Raw genomic sequence first — 27,835 nt, forward strand, 5'->3', positions numbered from 1 at the left:
CTATAATGTTGTACACTTCATTTCTTACATTTAGCCCAAGTCTCCTCTCTCTGTTCAGATTTCTCACATTAATTGTTTGCAGTTAAAATAACAACAACACAAAGTGCTCTGCATACTATTTTATTGTATAATGTTGAGACTACACTGGTCATATGCGTGAGAAAATCTGCCACAGTCGGTGACGACGTTATTCTACAAAATACATTAGACATTTTCTTAAACTATATTATACATGCATTATTGTTGTTACACGTAAATGTCAATTACTAAACCCACTATTGTTTTATCAGTATAACTCTTTAATTCATCTATAAATTTCAATTTTCCACAATCGCAACTTCTCGGGCCTTTCCGGGAAGCTCGGAAAAAACACATTGAATGTATTAACATCACCGGATGTAAGAATTTTATACAAAATGGAGTCACTTCCCATTAAAATTAGTATCGGCTAGACAGTCTTGTACACTGGCGTCGGAAGCAAATTGAAAGTGGGGGGGGGGGGCTAGACTATTCCACATAATTATTGAGAAAAAATTAATTCCCAAAATCATGAAATTCCTAATCCAGGGGGGGGGGGGGGGCTAGTATTCAACTTCTAAATCTTTCAAGGTAAATTTAGAAACAATAATCTTTTCCGCGAGAAAAAGTGTGGGGGGGGGGGGGGACAGAACCCTCTATCATGCTATGTTTCTAATGGTTAGGTATAACTTTGCAAAAAAAGGGGGGGGGGGCTAAGCCCCCGGTTCCGACGCCTATGTTGTATGTCGTTTCTGTGTAATATTTTAATGGATATCGTTTACTTTAATGAAGTATAGATCACATCTCAACAGATCGTAAAATGTATTGTATTTATATCAAGTTTTATAAAAAAAAAAAAAAAAAAAAAAAAAAAAAAAGGGGGGGGGGGGTGTCATGGACGCCTAGTTAATACATTCTAGGTGTTTTTCCGAGCTTGCCGGAAAGGCCCGAGAAGTTGCGATTGCAATTTTCCATTGAGCACTGAACTTCCTGCCCCCCCCCCCCCCCCCCCCCTCCAAAAAATAAATCATGTAATCTTCAGATTTTTTTCCCCCTCTAAATTGTTTTATTTTAACATATAAAATATTATTGTTTGTCTTTCCGAGTTACACACAAAACGATGCATTTAACCAACACCAAAGTAAAAGTCAATATATAATATACCAACCACTAACTAAGTAATGTACACGCGGTAAAATAAAGATCCCAAAACCATGCAGTCTAGGTGGTCCTCTTATAACACATAAAGCTTGGTCAATCTTTTGATCGAATATGCTACGTAATATTTTCAAACCTGTTTTTTTAATGTCTCAATGCATTTAACCATGCATCAACCAACACATGTACAGTTTTTGGTATATTTTGATCAGGCTTGGGGTAATACTAAATGTAATGGTAATGCATTGCAATGCATTGCATGTTTTCAAAGTAATGCTAGTAATGTGTAATGCCACAAACTTACAAGTAATGGTAATGTAATGCATTACTTTCCAAAATCTAGAGTAATGCTGTCATTACATGGCATTATTTTACATTCCTATGGGTGTTCATTGTTTAAAATTGTGATGAATTGAATATCTGAAATTATATTTCATTAAAAATTGTTTTAAAGATGGAAAATAATTCTTGAGAAAAATTTTTTTTATTGTATGATTAAAATAGAATTAAAAACCAATTCTTATATTGTCAATAATGAATGTAACTATCCGTAACAACACAATTTCATAACATTCAAGAGTGCTGTTATTAAGAATTTTATATCATTTGAAAAATTCACTCAAATTAGTTTTTGCATTCAATGAAAAATGTGTCAACAACACACAATGCCCCCAATATAACCTAAGTGTCAAAACAATCTATTGTTTAAAGAGGTGTTAACCCCCCACCCCCACCCCCTTCTCTTAATTGTGTTCCGTTAGAATAGAGAACAGACAAACATCCTTGAAAGCAAAAAAGAATGCACTGCTCAACCATGAATTCTGGAGGCTAAAAAATTACTCCCAGTATTTTAACATTATATATCCTATTTGAAAAAATAATCTCTCTCTCTCTCTCTCTCTCTCTCTCTCTCTTTCTCTCTCTCTCCCAATATCTGTGTTGTATATTAAGTAAAATAGTTTGGACTGATAAAAAATACAAGATTCATGTATTTATCTATAATTGCTTCAACAATTATATCTTAGATTTTCAAATCCGACAGGATCCAGTTTAAAGATGAAACCTCTGAAAATTTGATGATCAAAAAGAGCAACTTACAGCAATCTTATAAAGGTCATTAAATTTTTACCTGATAGTGAACATGAAACTGTAAATATGTTTAAGAGTGTTTTATATTATGCAGCATATGCAAAAACTCTTCATTCAGCTATTACAATACTTTAAAAAAAAACACACAAAAACTTATTGACTTTTCACAAAGGAATGGTAATGGTAATGCATTATTTCAAGAGAATTAAGTAATGGTAATGGTAATTTACATGTAATGCCAAAATTCATGAATAATGGAAATGTAATGCAGTACTTCACAATGTAATTAATTCGCTCAAAGCCTGATTTTGATATTTACCGCCTGTATTATCAATACGAAAGATGCCATATCATATATATTTACGAACATGTTCACTATGGGCGCTTTCCATTAACGTTGCCTCGCCAGCGACGTAATCGGGAAACAGTGACGTTAATGGAACGGTTGGCAACGTCAAAATGATCCAACTATAGGACGATTGCAGCTTAAAACTGATACTTTGCCTCGCCTCGTTAATGGAACGGTTGGCAACGTCACAATGATCCAACAATGACGATTGCAGCTTAAAACTGATCCTTATCTTAAAATTTGATCCAGAAATTTGGGCTATTTACAATTTTAATGTATTTTAATGTAGTATGACAAATTGTAGTTTAAGAAACACTGGTTTTGTAGAACACGATAGCATCGACGCCATATTGTTTCCTAATCGGCAACGGTATATTGCGTTGCCACAACCATGTTCCAGCAATCGGCAGCGATGCCAGTTAAATAAATAATGTGTATGATCATCTAAGAGGCAATGTATTCACTTACAAGATATTCTCTTTGGTCTGCTTGTTTACACGTGTACATGTTTGTGAAAATCTTTATCAAACCGATGATTTAATAACACAATATATGGTTACCCTTAAATGTGTGCATGCCCATCTATTTTTTGATAGAAGCTGAACAAATACATTATGTGAATACACGGTCTAATACTGTGAAATCATTAATATTCGTTGAGGCTCAACTTTGGGTTTTCATGTGTAGCCCACTCCAAGGAATATATATCCTTAACGAAAACTAATTTTGCTGAAACTGAAAACTGAGGCATCCACGAATTTACATCCCCGCGAATTAGCCCACAATCCACGAAGATTGCCCACTACGAATATAAATGGTTTTAAATTTGACGTTCTCTGGAGAGGGCTCCATTAATCAATACACAACAAAAAAGATAAATCGTTTCAGCAACCTGATATGAACCTGTTGATTTCACGTGACCGATATCAGTCAATCAGAATTGATTAATTGATCATGAATGACTTGTAATGCTTAAAAATCTACTTTGTACATTTTAAAGGGAAAGGGTAATACTTTTTTATCACAAAGAAGGGGAGTTTGAGGATTTTTCAGTGAATCTATTTGTTAATTTTCATAAACTTTAATTTTCAGGAAATAGCCCGCAACCCTAACATCCCATCCTTCCGTCTCCTCTCGTCAAGATCCGCGAATGACTTTGTTCGAGGTGCCTCACTTTACGAGAAGTATGTGGATACATTTTTTCCATTACAGTATCACTCGCTCACTCAAACTTGGTTCAATGTTTAATCATTTGCATTATTTAGCCAAATGATTTTCATCTCACCAAAAAACCCCAACTCACTGAATGCAATATCAAACGAGTCCAATTATATTATCAGATGATACAAGAATGAGATTGCGTTTGATTTTATTTAATACTCTTTTTATGATGACATAGATACATTGATGATTGTGAACATCATTTTATGATGTTTATTATGTGATGCTACACTTGTCATGATCATAATGTCATGATAATGCGTATGTTGATTGACATAATGTTGATGATCATGTTAACATGATAAAACTCATAATGACGAACATGATAAAAGCACATTTCTGTAAGAAGTAAAATACATGTAAGACTATTATTATTTTTTATCATTGTAAATCAAATTATCATCTCTGCTTAAACTATTTAAGGTATATACATACTAAATGAAAAAATCGATCCCCTGTAAAAAGTATAAAAGATTGAATAAAGTTGAGCTGCAAAAAAACCAACTAACAATACATATAACAACACAATAAGGAAGAAAAGCATTACCCGTGCATAGTATGGGTTACTATATTCCATGAAATGTGTATAATAACAGAACATGTAAACCAGTGCAAAACACACTTACAAACTGGGAAAACTAAATCATAAGATCATGTTCGAAAGCTGCATAATCATGTGGGTTTCTGGAATATTCAATCAAAAAACATATTACCTCTTATTATATCAAACGAACTAAAATTACTTGTGTACAACATTTTTTATAAAAAGTATCAAATGTATCAAAGTATTGTATGCAAAAAAAGTAAAAACAAAAAAACTTAAATAATTTAAAAAAACATTCAGGTTTTAAGGTTTTTAGTCCAAGCAATGATCACACATACAACATACAAACCAGTGAAGTTAAAGTAATGATAATATGAATTACGCCGTGATACTTCCGGTTGGAAGCGGAAGTTAATTGCGGTGATCGTAGAGTAACAGGCGTACGACCAAAGCTGCGCACACGCCCACTTTTAGACCTGTTTTAAAAAAAAATTGTTGGATGTAAATCGTGTTCAACATATATATATTGATAGCATAAATAATCAAAAGCTTTCCAGGATAAAATATTAAATGATTTTAGAAAATTTTGTTGATTTTTTCACAAGTTGATTTTAATAATTACGATTTCTCCTGTACCGTTCTGTTAATCCGTATTTTATGACAAAAGATATCGAATATGTTAATAAAATACACAGTCTTTTACAAATTTCAAGGAAATTCATTATAGAAACCATTACTAAACTTTTTTTGTTGTTAACTATAAAAACCATTTTTGTTTGCAATTTTGCATTTTAAGGCACCGTTAAACTAAAACCGTGTTGTAAAGATACTTACGTAGTCCTCAATTCTATATCTGTTCCCGGCAAAATTTTGGTATCGGAAGTGACGTCACGCCAATTAGACCTCCCCTTTTCCGTATACTGAATATTTAAACCGGGAAGCGCAGTGTTGACCTCTACTTTGAGATTATTCAGCCTGTTTATAAAATTTGATTATTATAAGGCTATTAAAAAAAAATGAAAATATGTAAAAATGAAGAGTTGATCAGAGTTGTGTGTGAATTGCTGAGGCATTGCATATTGGAATCCGCCACTGAGTCTTAATTCTGTTAAAACGATATGCATTTATTGCCAGAAGAACCTTTGTGGCAACGCACTTTGAACAAATTACGCACTTTAAAAAAAAAATTTCAAAGCGGTTTTATTTGGTACCAAGTTAACTCATTTAAAAATATAAAATTTTACTAATTCCCTTATAACATAAAGTTTGAAGAAGATATCCCATAACAACACAATCAGTCATTTACTGAGAGAGAGAGAGAGAGAGAGAGAGAGAGAGAGAGAGAGAGAGAGGTATGTGGCGGATAAGGACTGACCTTCCTCCAGGCTTAGGAACGTTGTACTTGATTCCCATTTTTTCCAGTCGATCCAACTCTTTATTCACCAATGCTTTAGCAAACGAGGTCCACTCCTCATTGGTTTGGGCAACCCTCTGACTCTTATTTTCCTCGTCCTCCCACGCTGACCTGTGCCACGCCCTCTCCGCCAGGGCAATCAGGCGAGGGAACACCATTTCCTGCAGCTGGTCTGTCGTCCGAACTGTCTCTGTCCAAATATGTCCTTGCATGCCTTTTGAATAAATGATTAGAACATATCTTATATTCATATAAAAAGATTACAAACAAATTCTAACAACTAACAGATTCGATGATTCTTCTCCTTCTCTTTGGGAAATATTGACAAGGTTGGTTATAAAGTGCCATGTTTTAAATTTTGAATTCACTGGATGGGTGTAAATACAAAATTTACAACATGACAGAAGCAAAGTTTGTATGCATAAAGCTTAGCATACAAAATTATTATTATTCTTAATTTGAATTTTTGAAATTTTAAGACATGTAATAACTTAAATCAGGTAGAATACATCGCATATTTTTAAACAAGATTCAACTAAATATAATAAGATTACCTGTTCAAAAGAATAAAGAATTCAGGTGTAAAAAGAAATATTAGATTTATACTGAAAATCCCATATAGCAGTGATATATGATAGAAAGAACCATTTTACCAATAATATTCTCCGGCCTTTCCAACTGTAGGCACGTTCCGTTGTTTGTACATATCTGATCATGTGTTAATGGTTGTCCGTTTCCCGCAATATCGGCGTTTTTGTATATATCACTAGGTACATAGCCGAAGACCTTCCGAGTGTCAGTGAACCGAGTCGCCCAGTAGAATCCACGCTCTTCCGGATCCGGTTCGTAAGGATGGTCAAAATAGAGGTGGGTGGCATGACCGAGCACCACCTGCAATAAAAACGCATTTTCAAAACGTTATATGTACATGTAATCAATTACGTCTCACGCAAATTTAATGGGCAAAGATGCGAAATTCACTCTCAATTGTGAATTTCATCTGAAAAAAAAACATACATGTTGCGCTACATGTAGATCATGGGAGATAATCCAAATAATATGTACTTGATTCGAAATATCATGTTAGAATTTGATATTTTCTAGGTATAACGAAATCTTTAAGACTTGGTGTTATTTAATGTAAATATCAATGTTTAAGGTCAAGTAAAATTGACGTGAGGCAAAATTGCATATGCAATTCAGACAAATAATGCGTTAAAGGGTGTGCCTAAAACTGTGAGCCATACTGTAATCTGTGTATCCTTGTACTTACCATATAGCCAGCATTAGCCAAACTTTAATATGTGTATCCCCGTCCTTACTTTATATTCATCATTGGCCAGACTTAAGTCTGTGTATCCCCGCCCTTACCTCATAGCCAGCATTAACCATACTTTAGTCTGTGTATCCCAATTCTTGCATTATAGCACACATTAGCCAAACTTTAGTCTGTGTATCCCCATCCTTATCTTATATTCAGCATTAGCCATACTTTAGTCTGTGTATCCCAATTCTTGCATTATAGCACACATTAGCCAAACTTTAGTCTGTGTATCCCCATCCTTATCTTATATTCAGCATTAGCCAAACTTTAGTCTGTGTATCCCCATCCTTATCTTATATTCAGCATTAGCCAAACTTTAGTCTGTGTATCCCCATCCTTATCTTATATTCAGCATTAGCCAAACTTTAGTCTGTGTATCCCCATCCTAACATGATAGTCAGCATTAGCCAAACTTAAGTCTATGTACACCCGTCCTTACCATATAGCCAGAATTAGCAAAACTTTAGTCTGTGTATCCCAATCCTGGCTATATAGTCAGCATTAGCCAAACTTTAGTCTGCGTATCCCTGTACTTACTTTATAGCGAGCATTAGCCAAACTTTAGTCTGTGTATCCCCGTCCTTACCTTATATTCATCATTTGGCCAGACTTAAGTCTGTGTATCCCCGCCCTTACCTCATAGCCAGCATTAGCCATACTTTAGTCTGTGTAATCCCATCCTTACCCTATAGCCAGCATTTTACCTTATATCCAGCATTAGCCAGTTTATACGCCTTGTCTCCTTGGCCCCACTCCCAGACGTTCTCCCAATTATAGGCGATCACATCTCTAAAATATTCCAATGTTTAAATTAAGAATCAATGTATATTTATTATAGACAAAACAATTTATTTCTTAGTACTCGAAATTCCATCATTTTCTCTTGGAACAGTGCTAAATCAAACATTTGAACCTGACAAAAAAGCATTTGAATTTTGAGTGTAATACCGGTTTTCTAGCTAAATCCTGTACCTCATCACAAAGTTGAATACATAGAAATGTATAAATACATAGCCTTTTTTGTCTCGGGTGAAATTCACGTGAAACAAGCCTTGTATAAATTTCACGTGGTTTCATCAAAATAAAGGTAAAGTTAACGTGAGGTTCATTTTAAGTGCAACAATTCACGTGGATTTTTTCATGTGAATTCCCTATGAAATAAACGTTAAAATCACGTGAGTGACAATAGCATGTGTAGCAATGTATTGTTGTTGCTTGTTAAGACAAAAGATCTTTAAGTTCATTACCTTTGACCAGGGAACTCGGATCGATTGAATGGAGTCAGTCCTTCCTTCAACCCGTCGCCCCAGGCCGCTACAACCAGCGCCTCGTCATTCGTTAACTGGGTCATCAAATGGGCGAAATACTTCTTTAATTCGCCCACATCCTTTAATGCTGAGTTTGCCACAAAGGTCTGACATTCTGGCGAGTCCTTCCACGCTCCAGCTATCTCGTCACCTGAATAACGGGAATATTGTCATAAAAGGGTGATGGGAAAAAAAGAATTGCTACAAAGATTTAATTTATATGTTGTGTTATGAACAATTTAATCGAGGAGAGTTTACAGAGTGTATGGCGATGTTACATGTCAGAAATATCAGAATTAGGAATACTACATGTGTTAGCCTTGTATGGTGATAACTTTACAGACAGGTATGTAATGTACTATCGAGTCAACCGCAGTGAACAGGAAGTTTAATTAGTCGATCAACAAATCGTGGCGCGTTAAATGAATCTTTGTTTTATAAATCATAACTGCAAACTCGTTTGAGAGTCCCTGTTACAAATTTGGTATATACCTCCAAAATGGTACACCTTCAATGGTTGTATATCTGCATGCATCTTTTTAATAGCCCGTATGATGTAACGTATGAAGACTTTGGAGGAGTCCATACAGATGTTGATGGCATTGTCCGTAAACAACTGAACAGACAGATACTGAGTTTTGTCAGCGAAGTCAGTCAAGAGAAATTCCCGAGCAGCAGTTTCATTCCCATAATTCATGTACTTCCTGTATCTAGCCTCCATGGCTTTGATGCCTGCGCGGCAGTGACCGGGCATATCGATTTCCGGTATGACTTCAATATGGCGGGCGTTCGCATATCTCAGGATTTCTTTGTAGTCTTCGACCGTGTAAAACCCACAGCCAAGTTTACAGCCATTGGACCCTGAGCCTAACTGTGGGAGAAGGCATTCTTCTTCCATTGAGTCGTGACATCGCTTCGATCCCACCTAAAAAGAACACTACTTATATAACATATACATATTGTGAATCATGGTTTCGTGCCATTTCGACATAAATTGTATTTGAATTTCCCTTTTTCATTAGAAATTCTGTTTTGCGTTTAATTAGATTTTACATCACAATGTATGGTGTGGATATGTGGATATCATGGACCTCTGAATAGTCAGGTCTGTATTTATCCATGGAGACATATGACGATAGATGACCTTTTCTTAAAAATGAACATTTCAACAGTGAGCTACAACTACTTCTCTGAAAACATAAATTCAAATCAAAGTTTGCCACACAGTTTTGATGCCCAACAATTCAAAAGAATAATAATAAGACAGCGTATACTTTTAGAGCCATTTCAACAAGAGACTGGACTTTGGGCAGTACGTGATAAACGATTGGATGAAGGCGGGGTCTACACAAGGTCAACTGTTCAGCCATTGGCTAAAAGATATGCATACATTGAAAGCAATGACACTTAGATGTATATTTCGCTGAAACAGCGCCGGTTTCACAAAAAGGTCTATGAATATTAATGAGCATCTCTTAGCAAATTAAAAGAAAGGAGGTCAATATTTGACAGCTTGTTTTGATGGGCAAACTAGATAGAAACTTCCCACCGAAAGTTCAATTTTTTCTTAAAACGGTTCTTTTACCTCTGTTAGCTCAGGAAGTCCGGGAATCTCAAGTCTCCAGCCTTCGTCCTCCGTCAAATGAAAATGAAACTTATTCAACTTATACATGGCCATCGCGTCGAGAATTTTCAAGATCTCCTCTTTAGTGTGGAAGTTTCTCCCGACATCAACATGCATTCCTCTGTATTGGAAACGAGGCTGGTCTTTGATGTCGCCGATGGGTAAAGCTTTGTTAGTGTTTAGTAGGCTACGTAGACTTTGGTATGCGTAAAATACACCACAGGGTTTCCTTACAGTAATGGCGATATTGGTTGGGTTGATACTGATTATGTATGATTCGTCCTGTGTTTCCTGGTTATTGAGGATAGTCATGCTATTGTTTGTGATTATTTCTATGTATTTTGAAGCTGGTTTCGCGGCTGCTACTTGTATTGTCAGCAAATCTGCAGAAGTAGTAAAAACTTATCAAACTAGTTATGTCTAGGTATCATACATTGTAATAAAAGCACATAAAAACTGCATACGGTCTAACTTTGCAGTAGAAAATATAAATGCAGATAGTAATTTTTTTTTAGTCTGTGAATTTGCGCACGTGTAAGATTTTGCCTAGGTCACATTAACGTCGATGGTCGGGCGAAGAAGTTTACTTCGTTTCGTCGGCTGAAGAAACATGATTGCCCAACATCGGTATCGTAGGCGCAGAGCTGTCACATTACTAGCAACACCGATATCTTCAAAAGTTTAAATATCTATTGGTCGGTGAATCGTCTCTCGATCTTTAAACATTGAGCCACAGTTTGATTTTTATTGTTGGTCGAATACATAAACATTTTTTTAATTGATAAATACCCACTTGTAAACTTTGTTGGTATTGCTTTGTTGCCCGGCCGCCGATTATCGATTGATAGACGTTAGAAGTTTAACGTAAACCGTATACGGTCGTTCGTTCTTCAGCCCATTTGTCAAAATTGTCCCAAACACCAGTCGGACCTATGTCTATTTTCCGCCGTAGATCGGTGTCTGTTGGCCGACATTTAAGAAAAATTCAAATGCCTAAAAGTCGACCGACCGATGACAGACATGAAAACTGTCGACCGATGGTCGGACTAAGTTCGAGGGTTCCTCGACAAATATTTCACCGACTGTTTCAACAAAAAATCGGCCACTGCCGAAAAAAAATTATAACCTGACCTGACGTACATAAAATTTGGTTGGCTGAGGAAAAAATGAGGTTGATATCGGCCAAGACAACGGCTGATGAAATGGCGACTGTTGCCCAAATAATTCCATTTTTGCTTCATACGCCGTTAACTGTTGATGATTTTTAATCATGTGACTGGGGTTTTAAGGTACTTTTTTTCTTTTAATCATATAACCCGAAACAAAAACTTCTTAATTCCACAGCAATAATTATATAAAGACCAAATTTAACTAAAAAGAGAGATGTATCCAGCATTTGGTTTTTTTTATTAACGACTAATGGATAAAAATGGCTTACCAGAAATCAACTGAATTTCACTAATATAGTTCGTCGAATTTACAATCACCCAAGATGAGTCAATGGTCACAGATTGCGATTGCAGTATATTTTCGACAGGAGTGGGTATAATCCGTTTCTCGGGCATCCCGGAAACCGTCATCGCCTGATTTCTATCGAACCTTTCTTCCGCTGTAAATGGCTTCCACCCGTCCGTAGGATATCGAATGTACTGTTCCCGTCTAACAAAGGACGCCACGTAATTCAAATCCTCGCCTTCGGTAAAAGTCAGATTTTTCGGTCTCATTGCGTCAGCCGCGACGTACCAGTTTGGCATGGAGTCAGTAATGGCGGATTGCCAATACTTGCAGATGATCGTGCAAGACAGACCCCTCTTTTGATTGAGACGGAAATAGTCCGTCGGCGTCAGTTTGAACAGACTTCCGCTCACGTGATGAACAGTCATGTTGCATTCTGGGAGTAAATATCCAGACGGGTAAGGATAGTCATTAGGTTGAATAAGTCTGATAGAGTTGAAATATATCTCCCAGTTTCCATAGGACAGGTCCCTCTCTCCTTTGTTGTATAGAGATATTCTTGCGCTGAAGTTTTGCCACTCGTTGATAAGGTTACTTATCACCTCATATCTCGTCTCGACATTTTCGGAAATGTAATCTACTAAATGTTGCTCTGATTTTGGCGCAGGTTCATCTTCAAAAATTAATTAACACATTTTTAGTGAAGATGCTTGTTTTTATAGTCATTAAATACCGAAAGAAAGAAAGAAGTTGTGTGATTGATAAACATACCTGGGTAAAACTTGATTGTTCTACTACATCTGGTTTCGTCTAAAAGACTGTAGTTCGAAAAAAATAACAGAAAAGAAACATTCATTAGCTTCACAAAAATCTGTGAAATGACCGAAACCGTGATTTGCCGAAGGCTTTATCGAAACTATAAATTGTTAGCATAGTGACCGCAATATTCATAAAATTTACCAAAATCAAGCAAACTGTGAATTAACTTAATCAACAAAGACACAATAAGGCAATATTACCAAGTTCGCAGGAGAAAAGGATGCTTGTCTCGGAGAAACCACTCATGCGGGATATCAAACCACGTGGCACCGTCATCCCTGCTGTATTGTAACGAATGTCCTGGAAATTCCGTGTTTACTCTGAGGTATCCGTTCTCAACGCTTTAAAAAAGAGAAAAAGAAAATTTTATTAAACTAGATACAATCTCGTTACGAGTAACGAGTACGTCTTCCGTTTGATTTCTTTTAAATGATACGATGAACCATCGATACAATTTCAGACCCCCCCCCCCCCCCCCACACCCTTTCAATGAATGAATTAAATCTGTAAAAACCACATAAATGGGTGTGACACTGAGTTTTTCCAGACATATATTGTTACGATCAAAAACTTACTAGCTTTAATAATGCATCACAAAATCTCTATCGTTTTTGTTATTTGTATTAGACTTTACGAATCTTGCATCCTAAATAATGGGACTAGCCCATTTTTCTTGATTTTATGCTTTTTAATCCGTTTCCTCGTTAATTTCAAGTCTGTTGACCAAAACCAATGATTTTCAATCACATTTTTTATTTGAAAAATAACTCTATAATGAATAAATTTCAAGATGTGTGGATTTTTTTACAGCAGCTGTCAATGACAACATGATCTCAGCAGGTCACGAAAATTAACTCTCTTGAAGCTAGTACTCACTCCCATTTGAACAAGTTATTACATGTAGTTGGTTGGATGATTAATATTAATATACATTTTCTCCGCATCAGTTTTAACTGATTTAAATTGGTTGGATGATGCAGTCATACATTTTTTTAGTATTTCGTAATGTTTTTATTAAGGGTTTGCTTGATTGTCTGTTTGTTTGTGACTTAAAAAAAAACAACACGATAATGATAATGTAACAATTAACTTTTAACGTATACAGTATACACCGCAAATGATATGAAAGAAAAGCTGAATGTAGAAACCCAAGAAAACATTTCTAGAACAACTTACATAGCACCGGGCGGTGCTATCCTGTAGTTTATCCCTAACTGTCTCAGCCTCTTGAACTCTTTATGACCGACTGTGTTTGCGAACGACTCCCAATCTTCTAGCGCTGCCACGCCCCTTCCGGGTTGCTCCATTTCTTCCCATGATGCTTTGTGCCACGCTCGTTCAGCCAAGGAAAGAATTCTTGGGAAGACCATTGAGTCAAATATTTCTGACGTCATAAATGTTTCTCCCCATGCTTGGCCCTGGAGACCTAGAATACGGATTTTGTTTTAATTTTCAAGTTGATTTTTTAAGGTAAGGTTGGTTTTTTTCATTTTTTTAAAATTGTTTTTGTCCCAGTTTTGTTTGTCCCATTCATACTGTTGATTATTTTAGAGAGAAACTTGTTTTGTATGTATCTTATTCTTTTTTTTTTAGTTTTTGTTGAAATATTACTTGTCTTAAAACATAGAGGGTCTCACATACCAATGATGTTGCTTTTGTTTACTAAAGGAGGACATTTCTCCATATTTTCCCCACACGCTTCTGATTTTGTGAGCCGCTCTCCCGATCTTTTCTCTGCGATGTTGTCGTAAAGTCTATCTGGCAGGAAGTGAAAAGCTTTCATGGCGTCGGTAAAGCGAGTAGCCCAATAGAGACCAGGCTCCTCGGGATCGGGTTCTTGTGGTTGATCGAAAAACAGATGCGTGGCATGGGAAAGAACCACCTTAAGTAAATTAAAAAAATATAGATACAACATATTCTTATTTTTTTTCTTTTTTATAGACCTTATATTTTTTTTTCGATTTTTTTTTATTCAAATACCAACGAATATTAAACTCAGTTACAAAGGATCATCATTAAATGGGATTGGCACAGTTCCGCTAGAGAGGAATGATTAATGATTACGCTCTACGGGAACTATTCCTCTTATAAGTGATTTTTAAGTGATTTTCGGGAACAGTCCCGAAAATGCAGTATTTTCTAGATGTATTTCAAAACATTAAAAAATCTGACCTAAATAAAAACATTATCGTAATAAAACAAGATGAGAAAGGAAGAAAATGTTGAAATCCCGTATCTGCAATTTTTTTTTTTTTTTTTACTGAAAAGAGGAATTGTTCCGTTTAGCGTTACATTCTTCTATAGGAGAAATGTGCCCAAGCTCAATAAAGATATACTTTATATAACAAAAACATATTCTACTTAAAAAAAATTATATATTGACCTATTTTTTTTTCATTCTAGATGTTATTTTTTAATCCCAAAACTCAAGTAACGCTAAATACAAAAAAATATATTAATATCAAACAAGTCCCTATCATTTTTCTGTTATGTTAATTATGCATTTCCCCCTAGATTCTATATTTCAGTTACTCTTACAATTAGACAATCGACACCTTTCATTCTTTTTCTTCGAATCTTTCATTGTTAGGTTAAGAGCTGACAACTTGGCATATTTCTATATTCTTGCGGGGTATCTGAAGTTCTAAGCAGCTGTACTAGAACATTTGAGTTGAAAGACTAACCCGAATTTCCTGTGTTTCTACATTAATAGTTATGTAACCATAGTGCAAAACACAACTGCCACAATCTCGGTTACTAGTATTTATTAAAAATGCCGTTTAATAGGTTCAATTCTTAATTTGACTTTATTCTTTTAGGTAAATAATTAGTTATAAGTTCAAAATTACCGAAATCCCCTAATTAGTTTGAGTGTTATAACCATGGGTGATTAATAGATTTAATGTTTGAAAAAAATCGTTATAAACTAAGCCCCCCCCCCCCATCCCTTAAAAAAACAAACAAACAAAAAACTGGGGTTCATTTTTAAACAGTACATTGACAAGGGCATTGAGTCCACGTGAACGGGTCATTGCTGTGAAAATTCGTTTCATTATATTTCAAATGACTTCATAAGTTATACATACTTTATATCCACTGTTCGCTAAGTCGTATGCTCGTCTTCCAGCACCCCATTCCCAAATGTTCTGCCATGCGTTTCCGTACACTGCAGAATTAGGTAATTCTGTCCGTTCAAAAGGCACCCCGCCTTCTTGTAGTAAACCGTCTTCCCAGCCGGCCAGATCCAGTCCTAGGCTGCTGGTTATATTGGACACACGTAAGACGAAGTACTCCTTCAAGCGGTGTGTCGTATTGTAAAAGGGATTATCCCTCGTAAACTGCTGACACTTTGTTGAATTGACCAACGCTAATTCGGGCACTTCGTCTCCGCCAAAATGGAAGAACTTGAGAGTCTGGTGTCCCTCGTACATTTTCTTGATCTCCGAGATCACTTTCTCCACGAACGCGTATGTGGTTTCGATACACGGGTTTATTGCATTGTCATCAAACATCTGAACTGATTGGTATTTACTGGTATCATCCGGGTCCACTAGTCTGTATTGATTTGCGCGTGTTGGGTCGCTTGTCTCGTATTTCTTGTATCTTGCTTCCATGGATTTGATGGCAGCGCGGGAATGACCTGGTATGTCCACTTCCGGTATGACGTCGATAAAACGTTTTGATGCTTCGTCTAAAATTTCCTGGAAATCTGCGACTGTGAAAAAGCCGGAACCGGAAGTTGTTTGGTCGCTGCCCGATCCGAGTTGGGGAACTAAACACTTTGTCTCATCAGGATCGTGGCATCGTTTACTCCCAATCTACGTGAAATATTACAGTTTAATCTGTAAGTTTATTCTTAACATCTTCAAAAAATCAAACCAGTAATTGTTAAAAAATATACACGTATAACATCAACATTATAAAAATCTTATACGGCGATGCTAATTATTGTTAAAAAAAATTTCCCGCAAGTCACAATTCAGAGATTTTTTTTAATAGAAAGGAAAACTTCTACAGAGATAAAGTCAAAAACAAAATTTAATGAAAAGACATTTCACATATCAAGTTTGAGAAGAAATGCAACTGCGTAATAACGAAGCTGTAGAAAATATGCAAAATTGGATGTTATACCTCTGTTAATTCTGGAATACCAGGAATTTCTAATCGCCAGCCTTCATCATCAGTGAGATGTAGATGAAGTTTGTTCATCTTATACATCGACATAGCTTCCATCAGTCTCAGTAGATCCTCTTTTGTTCTAAAGTTCCTTGATACATCAACATGCATGCCTCTGTGTTCAAACCGAGGCTCGTCTTCAATTCTAACATCCGGGACACTGTCGTTGTCAGGCGATCCCGACACTAAGCTTAGAAGTGATTGGATGCCGTGATAAATAGCAACGGGAGATTGGCCAATCACAGTGACCGTCCCTTTGGTTGAGTCGGTGAAGAGATGATAAAGACCTTGATTCTCACCAAGAGAAGAATTCATCCATACCCTTATGCCGTTTTGTTTTTGAATCTGCGCAACATCATTGTTTATTGTATAGGATAAACCAAGTTTCTCTACAATAAAAACCATTTGTTGTATTTAATTAAAAAAGAATACTAATTATTAACTGTAAAGTATAGTTCCTTCCAAATGACCGGTAACATACGATGTTTTGATATGACGTCATCATTGTATAATTACAAAAGTAGTATAAACACATCATACGTCACCGGCCACTATGGTTTTATCTAAATAACCATCATTGTATTCCTTTAGCTTTTTAAATTTTCTCACCAAAATTTAAGCATACATCTATGTTAAGGAAGCAACTTCAACATTATCAAAATCTGTATCTAAAATCTTGACAGGTATTCATAATAACTAGAGTTATCACCCTTATGCAAAAGATATGTACCATAAAGAAACAATAAACCCCTTCACAGTTTACAGGGCATATTGGCAGTAATTGTTGCTTTATCTATGTCTTTTATTGTCTACCTACTAAAACATAGGTCAAGTAAACAATCTGCCCTGCAAAAGAGCAGTAAATTAGTTACCGTGAAGGGTGGTCAATGTGTACAACTATATCTTTCCAAAAAAAATTGTTAAAACTTACCTTTCAAAAGTAAACAGCCTTGGTTTGCATCTTGGGTGCACACAACAATCTTATCCTTTATGTTGATAAACTTTTCAGAGTTGACGTCAATCTCTTTGGGCGTAGGGATGACGAGCTTGATGTGAGTGTTAAAGTTTCTAACTTTGTATCGTCTGAAGCGATCTTGTGCCGTAAAAGGGTTATACTGGTCCACTAGGTATCGCTTCCATTGGTCCACAGTTTTAAACTCCGTTACAAATTTCTTACCTGTCGCCGTAGATTTGATATTGACGGGCGTAAGAGAGGGGGCAGCGATGTACCAATTCGGGGGAACGTCCGTCCTCGCCACGGCCCACCATTGACCGAAAAACTCAATGAAGCGGGAACCGTTTGCAGGAATATCCAGGAAATCTGAAGTTGGCGCCATGCTGAACAAGCAGCCATCAATGTGGTTGAATTTGACATTGTAGTTCGGCAGAACGTAGCCTACGGGAGACACAAGGTTACCTGGTTCAATAGCGAAGAAGCTGCAGAAGTATATGGCCCAGTTGTCTGAGCGAATTGTTTTACTTCCGGTGTTTTTCAAAGTGAGGCCAAACCTGTGTTTGGCCAAGTCAGTTTTTCTTAAGTCATTGTGGACAGATATTTTGACGTCCAAGTTTTCTCCTATATAGTTTAGGTCATCCTGTTGGATTGCAGCAACACATACTGAAATAGAAGAAAAATATTATACATATATGTGCCTATAGAATCACAGTCATACACAAGTAACGTCATGTTGATTATTACTGAACATTGTTCCAATACATGTTAATTATTACTGAACATTGTTCCAATACATGTTGATTATTACTGAGCATTGTTCCAATACATGTTGATTATTACTGAGCATTGTTCCAATACTTGTTGATTATTACTGAACATTGTTCCAATACATGTTAATTATTACTGAACATTGTTCCAATACATGTTGATTATTACTGAGCATTGTTCCAATACATGTTGATTATTACTGAGCATTGTTCCAATACATGTTGATTATTACTGAGCATTGTTCCAATACTTGTTGAATATTACTCAGCATTGTTCCAATACTTGTTGAATATTATTGCGCATCGTTCCGAAACATGAATAAATGGATTGACACATTGCGCGTCAATGACATATTGACGCCATTTTGCTTTCCCCTCTTTGAGGAATCTATCTCAGAACTACGATTTTCAATAGACTTTACACATTCTCTCATATACAATTATATTAAATAAATCACTAATATACATACTGGGGTTTTACTTCTTTTAAAGAAATATGTCTTATAAACAAAAATGTATTGTTCTCTCTACAAAGGTATAATGAAATAATAATTTGAAAACTTTGAAAAAAATAACGTGAAATGATCAAATAATGAATACTTTTTCATCGATATGTCTTCTCATAAATAGCAAAGATAAAATGATACAATACCAATTGAAATTAATAACGCTAGTCATTGACCTAAAACAAAAACTATAAGAATTTTAAAAATATTTTAGGTATATTGAAAATTTCTGTTAAGTTTACGAGAGTTATCTTTCCTGCGGTATTGTCAAAGTTATACAGCATCTTCATGTATGGACACAAAATCAACGTCGCCGGATGTAACCAATAAATTTATTTCGCGGTAAAATTGAGAGCGTCATTTCAATAGCGTGGGTATAATTGTTCCGTATTTTTATTTTTTAATTAAGCATGGCGCTTTCAGACCCCAAGGATGATGTCTTTCATAAATTGTCTAATCAATTACATCATTGATTACATCAGTAATGGGAGTTATTACGGGCCGCCGGAAGGCGGTCCGTTATTTAATACACATTTAGATATTGTTACTGCGTTTCTGCGGGATAGTTCTTTTTTAGTAGAATTAATATTATGCTTATTTTCATGAATTAAAAGTAAATTTGCATGTAGAAATATCTTTTATACCTTTTAGAAAATATCACATATTTTTGTTTTACTCGTAAATGAAAAGTAGGTCATACTTAGTAGATTGTCGTATTTGGCGCGTTTTTATCGAGACTATAATCTATTCGGAAAATTTCAGAGTTCTTCATTCTTTTCAAAACAATGCATCAGGATCGGTATGCAGGACATACTAAAGACCTGAAATACTAAAGACCTGAATGTCATTAAATTAATGATATAAATTGTTTGAATTTCTATGTGCCGTGTCAAATAAAATGACTTTGCGTTTGTATTTATTATATTTCCATGTAACATGTGGTAGAAAATATCATGGAATGACATTATATCAATTATTTACGCAAGAATATGACAGAAATGAAAATTTGAATTGACTGGAAAATTTGAACTAATCTATTTTTATTTCAATATGAGGTCCCTAGAAATTATACATTAACCTAATGCACTAAGTTTTCATTCAATACAATGCAACAACAAAAAAACCAAAATGGTTTGAAGTACATAATCTCCAAGAGAAATTTCAAATGATGAGTTGAACTTTGTATTAGAGTAATGTACAAATCAATATGTTCTCCATTACTTCATACTATGGCAATGATCATACAATTTCCGTTAGAAATGCTAACAATAACAAAATCGATTCTTTATGATAATAGTAAAATGTTAAACTTCAAAACAAGTTGCTGAAAGTATATTAGAATTTACCATAAAAATTAGTACAACCAACTCTTATTTTCTTCTTTGTGGTGTGTTTTTTTGTAAACAACCAATGATTCATACAACAATTATATTTTTGGCGGCCCATTTGACGCTTGCGTCAATATGATTTCTTGTGGATTATTTTATTTGTAAAATATTATGGCATTAAGAATCAAATATTCATAATTTTATGATTAATTTTATAAACTTATTATTTATTGTTATACATCAACTTTTGTTATTTCCCTAAGTATTTCAAACCAAATGCGGTTAAATAATAAAGTCACAAAAGTGACAAAGTGCAATATGCAATACACCTATTTGTTTTGTGATGTTTTACTGTACAAAGATAAAGGGCTCAGGTGGTTCAATTTCGAGCAGATAGAAGTTATTTATTTCATGTGAATGTGCGTGGAATAATGCAGGAATGGTCTATTTTGAATATAATCAATTATGGATAAATATATTAATGTTCAAAATTATAGTAAAAAGCATATGTTCAATTCATTTTTGTCTTAAATAACAGTTCCAAAAGTGAAAACTTGAAATAAACAAGATCGCCATTGACAAAAGTGCCAGAGCCGTTTCTTTTCTCTTTAAATCTGCTGTTTAGTTTGTCCTTTACATTGTCCCAGATATTCAGCAATCCGAATGAAAAGTAATTTAAATATCTATATATTTTTTCTTTTGTAAGTGTATCGTCATTTTCGTTGGAAACCTGAAACCATTTCAAGCTCTTGGCGAAATTCAACCAAACCGGAAGTGTTCGTGGTATACTAACAAAGGTCAAGGTCTTAGTTCGTAACCAGGAGTAAAAATCTCCACATTTTTTAAGCCCCTTGAAAGTTAAATGAAAACCAGTACATCTCTATCAGCAAAACAAAAGTGTTTATTTCATGTAGTAAAAAAATGATACCTTGGGTGAACGCTTAGAACTTTGGTTCACTGCATGTAGAGAATCATAGCCTTGAATGGGCAAACGGATATTTAAACCCACAGTCATAAGTTTCCTGGACCCTTACTTTTATGTTCCTTGTCATTAGAGAAGTTCAGTAATGGTTGGTTGATCGTATAAGTTGATTAAAAAAAACATTAAAGATCTTCCCCGATCTTTTATCTTATAATTTAATCAACTGTTGTATTTTTCCCCTTAAAACTACTGCCCTCTCAACAATTCAGATTGTTAATAAACAGGAAATCTTACTTGTCGAAAGGTTAAGAACAGAGTAACGAATTATGATTGTAGCCCACCCACCCCCAAAAAAGAGAAATGGGGATGGGGTCCATCCTACCCCCTTAGAAAGAGTATCAAACAAAATTAACCTTCACCCCCCCCCCCCCCCCCCCCCCCCCGTCTGCCTTTCAAAAGAAAATCTAGATTTGCGCATGTCCTTTACTCAAATGCACATCCCCACCCTGTTGTTTCCGCATGCATATGTACTGCTACTTTACTTGACCGTATATGGCTGTTTTTATTTGTTTCTTTATATGTCTACTTAGAGTTTACGAATGGCTGGTCTTGCTACATGTACATTGTACTTTTAGGACTATTTTAGATTAAGATTTTTTATTCTAACCTTCATTTCTCTTCTTATTACAAGTGAAAGCGTTTGGAAGGGCATACATTTAATGGAATTTTAACAGCCATGTTTACAATTATTTATACAGTCACCTATTAAAAAATGTTCTGAAACATTTTGTTTCGGTCTAGTAACGATGGTTATCAAACGACATTTTAGCAGAATTCATACAAATTAGAAAAGCTTAAAACAAATTACATGTTTAACGAAAAGCTATCTGTCACGAAACTACAATAACAAACTGAAGAATTAACCAATACCAACATTTTCACTTTCCCCAAATCCTTTCTTTCATCAATCATTATTTAATTGCGTTAATCTAAAACATACGACTTGATGCATGCAGTATAGATAAGAACAACCAACGAAGACTTGTTTTTTACCTAATTACATGTTGATGAAAGTACATTTCTATTACTTTTTGTAGGTGAAATTAAGTGGGGCTGCTGATCAATAAAGTATCTACCAGATCTGTCTTAATCCTTTAAATTTTATACACATATCTATCACATGTATTTAGAATAGGAAAAAAAAACAAGTTTAGCTGAAGGTTACAACTTTTTAAACAGTTTACTATATTTTAATACAGGGCCCATGTCCTGGTAGCCACGACCACCTGGATACCTTAAAACGCGAATTAAAAATGTCCAACAGCACACCAAGGTAGATTTGTATTACCTGGTTGGGTTTTATTATTTTGTTTACGTGTAAACAGCTAATCCCAGTAACATTATCCAATGTTCGTAATGTTGTTGTGGTTATACACGTACAAACCCTAGCTATGAGATGTGCGTAGTGCAGATTTTCGGATCACCTTGACAATGCAGGGTTGGGAAATAGTGTACGCAGTTCAACTTCCTAGATACGACCATATATGCCAAAAATTAGGATCGGAGAAGGTAATCCCACATTGTGACCTAATTAACGTTAATGATTGTCTAAAAAAACAAATGTACAGGGTTTTAACCTGTGTCAATAAAAATAAGCATATTTAATTGTGTCTTTCTAAACTTACTTCTAATTATAACAAATTACAATTGTCATATTAACAAGTATTTAAGCCACTTGCATTCTGTAAAATTATTCAACCGGTGTTCTATCATTAATAGATAATGTTAATGCAAATTGAGTAAAATTACCACTTTTGTCATCAGTCGCAACATATCGGGCCAAAACCTTGGAAAACAAATGTTCAGGACTATCCTTCAAAACTCTCGATAAACAATTGCAACTTTGTGGGTTTTTTGGCAGAGCTAGGAAAAACAACTCAAATATGGACGCGGGGATCATCATATGTATCATATGTTTATATAATACACATGTATATCAATCGTACCTTATGGGAATAATACATATACTTAAACTTTTAAGTTAATACGCATTTTATATTTGTTAGATACATAAAGTAAACTCAAAAGACATATAAAAAGATCTTGCAGTTGGATCTCCTGCAGCAAAAAAAAAACACAAAAAACACAAAAAACAACGCACACACACAAAAACAAAAAACCCTCTGGAACCCCCCCCCCCCCCCTCCCCCCAATCCTTGAAGACAATGTAAGTTTGATCCGTGCCTGATTCAAATCTTCATAAATCCCTTCATTTAACACAAAAATGTATGACATTTTACTTCGACAAAATCAATATATATAAAATTTATAATTTTGCACACTCATGCTTTTATACACCCGACTACACACAATATATTCTATCGTAAAACATTCATAATAAAAATAGCCTGAAAATAATTCGTCTTTCATACTACACAACAATATTTTTATGACAGTCGCAATAGCTTGCAATCTTTTGGTAGAAAAAAAAATATTCATGCATCTATGTGTCAATTTATTCTGTAGGACACCCGTAATTTATGGCCGAAAGAAAAGTACTTCAATGATATATTGCTCGATTCATGAAATGCTTGTAAATATCGCTATCTATCCAATTGTCTGTTATCTAAAGAGAAGTGTACCATGAATGGTTTATATTTCTTCCTTTTTGAGATTATGTACTTGAGCACGTTTCCGATAATTGGACCTTGATGCACGTCTGTATTCTGGAGTAAAACAATAAATTGTCGGGGTTTTTTTTTGTAAATACAGGTGCACAGGTTCGATAAAGTTGTAACGTTTCCTCCTATAACTACGTAGATGACAGTATACTGTTGTACTTACTCCTGTCCTTTTGAAGAAAGTGAAAACGAAAATTCATACACATCACATTGTAGGAAGGGAAGGGGTCAAAGCCCCCATACTAAATATAACATTACATAAACAAATTATAATTTAAAGAAAAAAGATAGAGAATATGTTACAATAAAAGTTTAAGACCGAAGATTTCTAAACTTATTTTAACAAATATATTTAAAGTATGTACATGCATAAAGGTGTAATGAATGTTAAGTGTTTGATAGTTGTATTGTATTGTTTATTAGTCAACAGCTGTACAGCTCATAGACATATACAATTAATATACACATGTTATAATACATATACTGGTCACTTGAAAAAGGCAAGTTTATACATGAAGTTTTCTGATTACAAAAGCATTCTTAATATATTTACCTAAATTGCACAAATCATTTACATTTTGTGTTGACAATAATAGAATTAATTTAAAGACAGAGGGTTTAATATAATAAAACTTCTTAAGGAATTTTTCTCTTAAGTTACAGTAATAGGGACATTTCAATATAAAATGATATTCATCTTCTATATCTAAAGTACATAGAGGACATAAACGTCTTTGAAATGGAACATTGTTATATCTGCCAGTTTCGATGGTAAGACAATGGGATGATAATCTTAATTTGCATATAAGTTTCTTATATTGTAAAGGAAAACTTTTTGCTAGATATGACTGCAAGGTACAATGATCAACTAAATATCTATAGATTGTACATTAGTTAAGGATTGGACTATATTCACAATATTCACTATTCACAATATTAAATTCCAAATGGGGGAAGGGGGGGGGGGAGAAGCGGGCAACCTCTATTAAAATATTTTTTAAAATGTTTATTAAATGATATGGGAAAGCCTCAGAAACATCTTTCACTTCGAAAAAAAAAGATTTTTAAACATAATTCATATCCGACTGGGACACAACTGTACATGTACTTTTAATTCTGACTTATTCCGCTGTAACTTAATAGCCAGTCCAAACTGTTCGTGTGGCTTATTAGAAGATGCATATCATCTGTAAAAAGTATACAATAGCTCGGAATTCTTTAATGAATAAGCTCTTGACATTACGTTATGTACACACTATAGACGCACATTTACTGTTGGGGGGGGGGGGGGGTGATTCTTTAACAAATACACAAAACGCTGAAATTTTCAAGATGGTACAAATTTTTATGAGTGAATGTGGTTGCTTCTCATAAAATGCCTAAATTTATAAATGTGATATTATATTTGTAGCAGACTGCTTATTCATTTATAATTTTATGTATATTCATATATAACGTTATTATTGGCAATATTTATAGAACTTCATTTTTAGTAGAAGACTACATTAGTTATTCAGAACTTGTGTGTGTCTAATCCATTTGATTTCATCAATAAAATATATTCAATTCAATTCAAGCGGGGAGAGGCTTTTTGAACTCGTCGACTTTATGCGAAATTCCTTATAACTGCACAGTGTATTAGATGTAGCTGTATATACTAGCACGTCTACAAAACATGGGCTGTGTATACAGTATAGATATATTTGTTTAACCTCTGGTCAATCAAGACTACCACCTAGATTATAGACGAAGTTTGTTGTTAAAGAACAAATCTTAAGGAGGCCCTCAGGAGGTTATAAAACTTACAAAAAGTATAATAGAGATGTATGCATATACATATCAGTTGAAGAGTTTTATCACGATTGGCTGGAGATAGGGTCCCTAGGTACAAACGGGTAAAAAAAATTTATGTTTATGTACGTATCACCCATCAACCATTTATATAGTGTATATTTAGGTCAGTTTAAAAATCGACGCATTTGTCGTTTGCAGTATTCGAGCTAGTCATCAGTTTGAAAATCTATTCACGGGTATTCATTTTCAAAGTTTATTTATGATGTGCAAACCCAAGCACAAATTAAATGTCGGGACATATAGATATAGGGTCAATCAAAAGGAAAATGCCAGAACTGAAAAATGTTAATGCGTGAAAATTTTGATTGTAGCTATTACATTTTTTTTACCAATGTCGGGGCTCAAAATGGCCGGAGTTCATTGATTTACATCCATGAATGAATTTTACTTTATGATTGCCACCGCAAAATAAGAATTAAAAACCAAACACTGTTCTTCACGCCGTTTTGATGTAGTAAATTCATATTCATTTAAACACACACTTTTGCAAGAACCTACTGTGTATATATGCACTTTAAATACGCAGTCAACATTTTCAAGGTAAACAATCGAAAATATGGTATTCTGAATATAACAGAAGACCTCATTTACAAAAAGGTGTAATATATGTTGACAACGTGAATTGACAGTCTTCGTCTTGTTAAATACCACGCATAAATTAAATGCACGTGTAATATACACACATGAGAAAACATGCGATTTATGTGGATAAAATTCAATGGACACTAGTATACATAGTGTAATTGAAGTCTGCGGGAATCGCCAACTTGTGTAAATATTTACAATAGAAAATGTCACTCTTGTCAAATACGCCGCATATTAATAACTTCACATCCATAAAACGTGCTATAAATGCAGGTGTAATATAAATACCTGGGAAAACAAGCGTGGCTTACCTGAAACTAATGCTAGAATCCACACTCCTCTCTGCATCTTAAAGGGGGTGCAGTTCTTGATCCTGTAAATGTAAACAGCGACTGGCTTTCAGTCTTATACTTTTAAGAATTCATTATCCCCATGTAAAGGTGTTTCCGAGAAACGCGCGAATGTCGCCTGCCTTCGATAGACTTATCTCTGACGAAAAAAAAACATAACCCTACGCTATACTTATAAAACTCCGAACGACCAAGATCGTTTAAAATCACGGAAGAATCTTGAGAGACCCCGAAGTAAAAATTGACTTCGATGTATTTTTTCGCGGAAGTCAAAAGCTAAAATAATTTTTTATTTGAGTTAACGATCTCTAATCCTCAGCAAAGTTCGATAACTCTAAATCATCCGAATTTCTTCTATTCGTACCATAAATCTGACTTTTATACCTACAATTTTAGTTTACAATTCTACTGCTAGTATAACCATCAGTTTCACAACTGCATGCTTGGTGTAGTGAATCCACGGAGCACTGTCACATAATTATATATACATCTTGGTATAGAGTTCGAGCTAATCGATCCACTGGAATTTTTTTTAAAACTCAACTTTTTTTTTTATTCCATCATATCAATCGTAGACAAATTTACAATAACTTTGTAAAATGCATTGATACTCTCTAAAAAATTCATTAAATATCATTTCATTTATAAAGGTTGAAAGAAAAATGTCATTCTTATGATGAAAAAAAATACTTGGGGCTGAGGATCGGAGAACCTTAAATCAAAACCTACCTTTTCCACTGTTTCTTGCTTAAATGTTCTTCTTTATTATTATTATTATAAATAAGATAGCTAGTACATTATAGGTGTCAAATATATAGGATGCCTTGTTTTGATTTGTTCATGCTGCCTATGTTTTGCTATCATTAATAATCAATGCATGAATACATATCTACCAAACACTGCGTAATCGGACAATCCCGTGCAACAGCGTGATTTCGGTAACTGTTATAACAGAGCATTTTAAAGCTAGAATTCAACTTATGAAATTTCTTACAAGCGAAAGAAATCTGATTGTCTTATTGATATCAAAATCGTGAATATTATTCCGAGTAAAAAAATAGAGCTGTTGAGTTTTATCGAGAAAAAGCCAAGAGCGACAGAGAGCTAATGAAAAAAAAATCATGCTGTCTTGATATTTATCAAAAGTATATGATTTATTGGAAAAAGCCTAAGGGTTAAATCTAACGATACTTTATAAACATTAATTTTTTGACCATTGCGATTTTTCGTGGCAAATTGGTTTGTTAAGATATATCCCTCGGAATGTACATTTTCTTTGTCTGAACCCATTTAAATTGTTTGTTGTAGATGCACTCGCGGGCTTTTTCTTTTGAAGCATGGCCAATACCAAAACCCTTAACTTACCAACCGCCTTCATATCTCGTCTTA

At 34.7% G+C, this 27,835-nt stretch overlaps 1 protein-coding gene across 2 annotated transcripts; it reads right to left on the bottom strand.

Moving 5' to 3' along the window:
- Positions 1-103: 103 nt before the first annotated feature.
- On the bottom strand, positions 104-26,612 carry LOC128170875 (uncharacterized). 2 transcript variants are annotated; one of them, XM_052836629.1, is made up of 19 exons: positions 26,408-26,612; positions 17,430-18,116; positions 16,454-16,887; positions 15,409-16,140; positions 13,964-14,204; positions 13,499-13,748; positions 12,523-12,663; positions 12,275-12,321; positions 11,487-12,176; positions 10,010-10,431; positions 8,917-9,349; positions 8,365-8,575; positions 7,822-7,906; positions 6,447-6,684; positions 5,755-6,007; positions 5,214-5,354; positions 4,762-4,855; positions 4,462-4,519; positions 104-192 (listed from the first exon to the last, which is right to left on the bottom strand). In XM_052836629.1, exons 1-18 carry the CDS (start codon positions 26,442-26,444, stop codon positions 4,508-4,510), a joined length of 5,148 nt encoding a protein of 1,715 aa, XP_052692589.1. In that variant the 5' UTR covers positions 26,445-26,612; the 3' UTR covers positions 104-192; positions 4,462-4,507. The 2 variants fall into 2 exon arrangements, with proteins under 2 accessions (XP_052692589.1, XP_052692588.1); XM_052836628.1 differs by lacking the exon at positions 104-192 and having other exon boundaries at positions 4,395-4,855; positions 26,408-26,609.
- Between the last annotated feature and the right edge of the window lie 1,223 nt (positions 26,613-27,835).

This window comes from Crassostrea angulata, chromosome 2 (genome assembly GCF_025612915.1).
Source record: "Crassostrea angulata isolate pt1a10 chromosome 2, ASM2561291v2, whole genome shotgun sequence".
Lineage (NCBI taxonomy): Eukaryota > Metazoa > Mollusca > Bivalvia > Ostreida > Ostreidae > Magallana > Magallana angulata.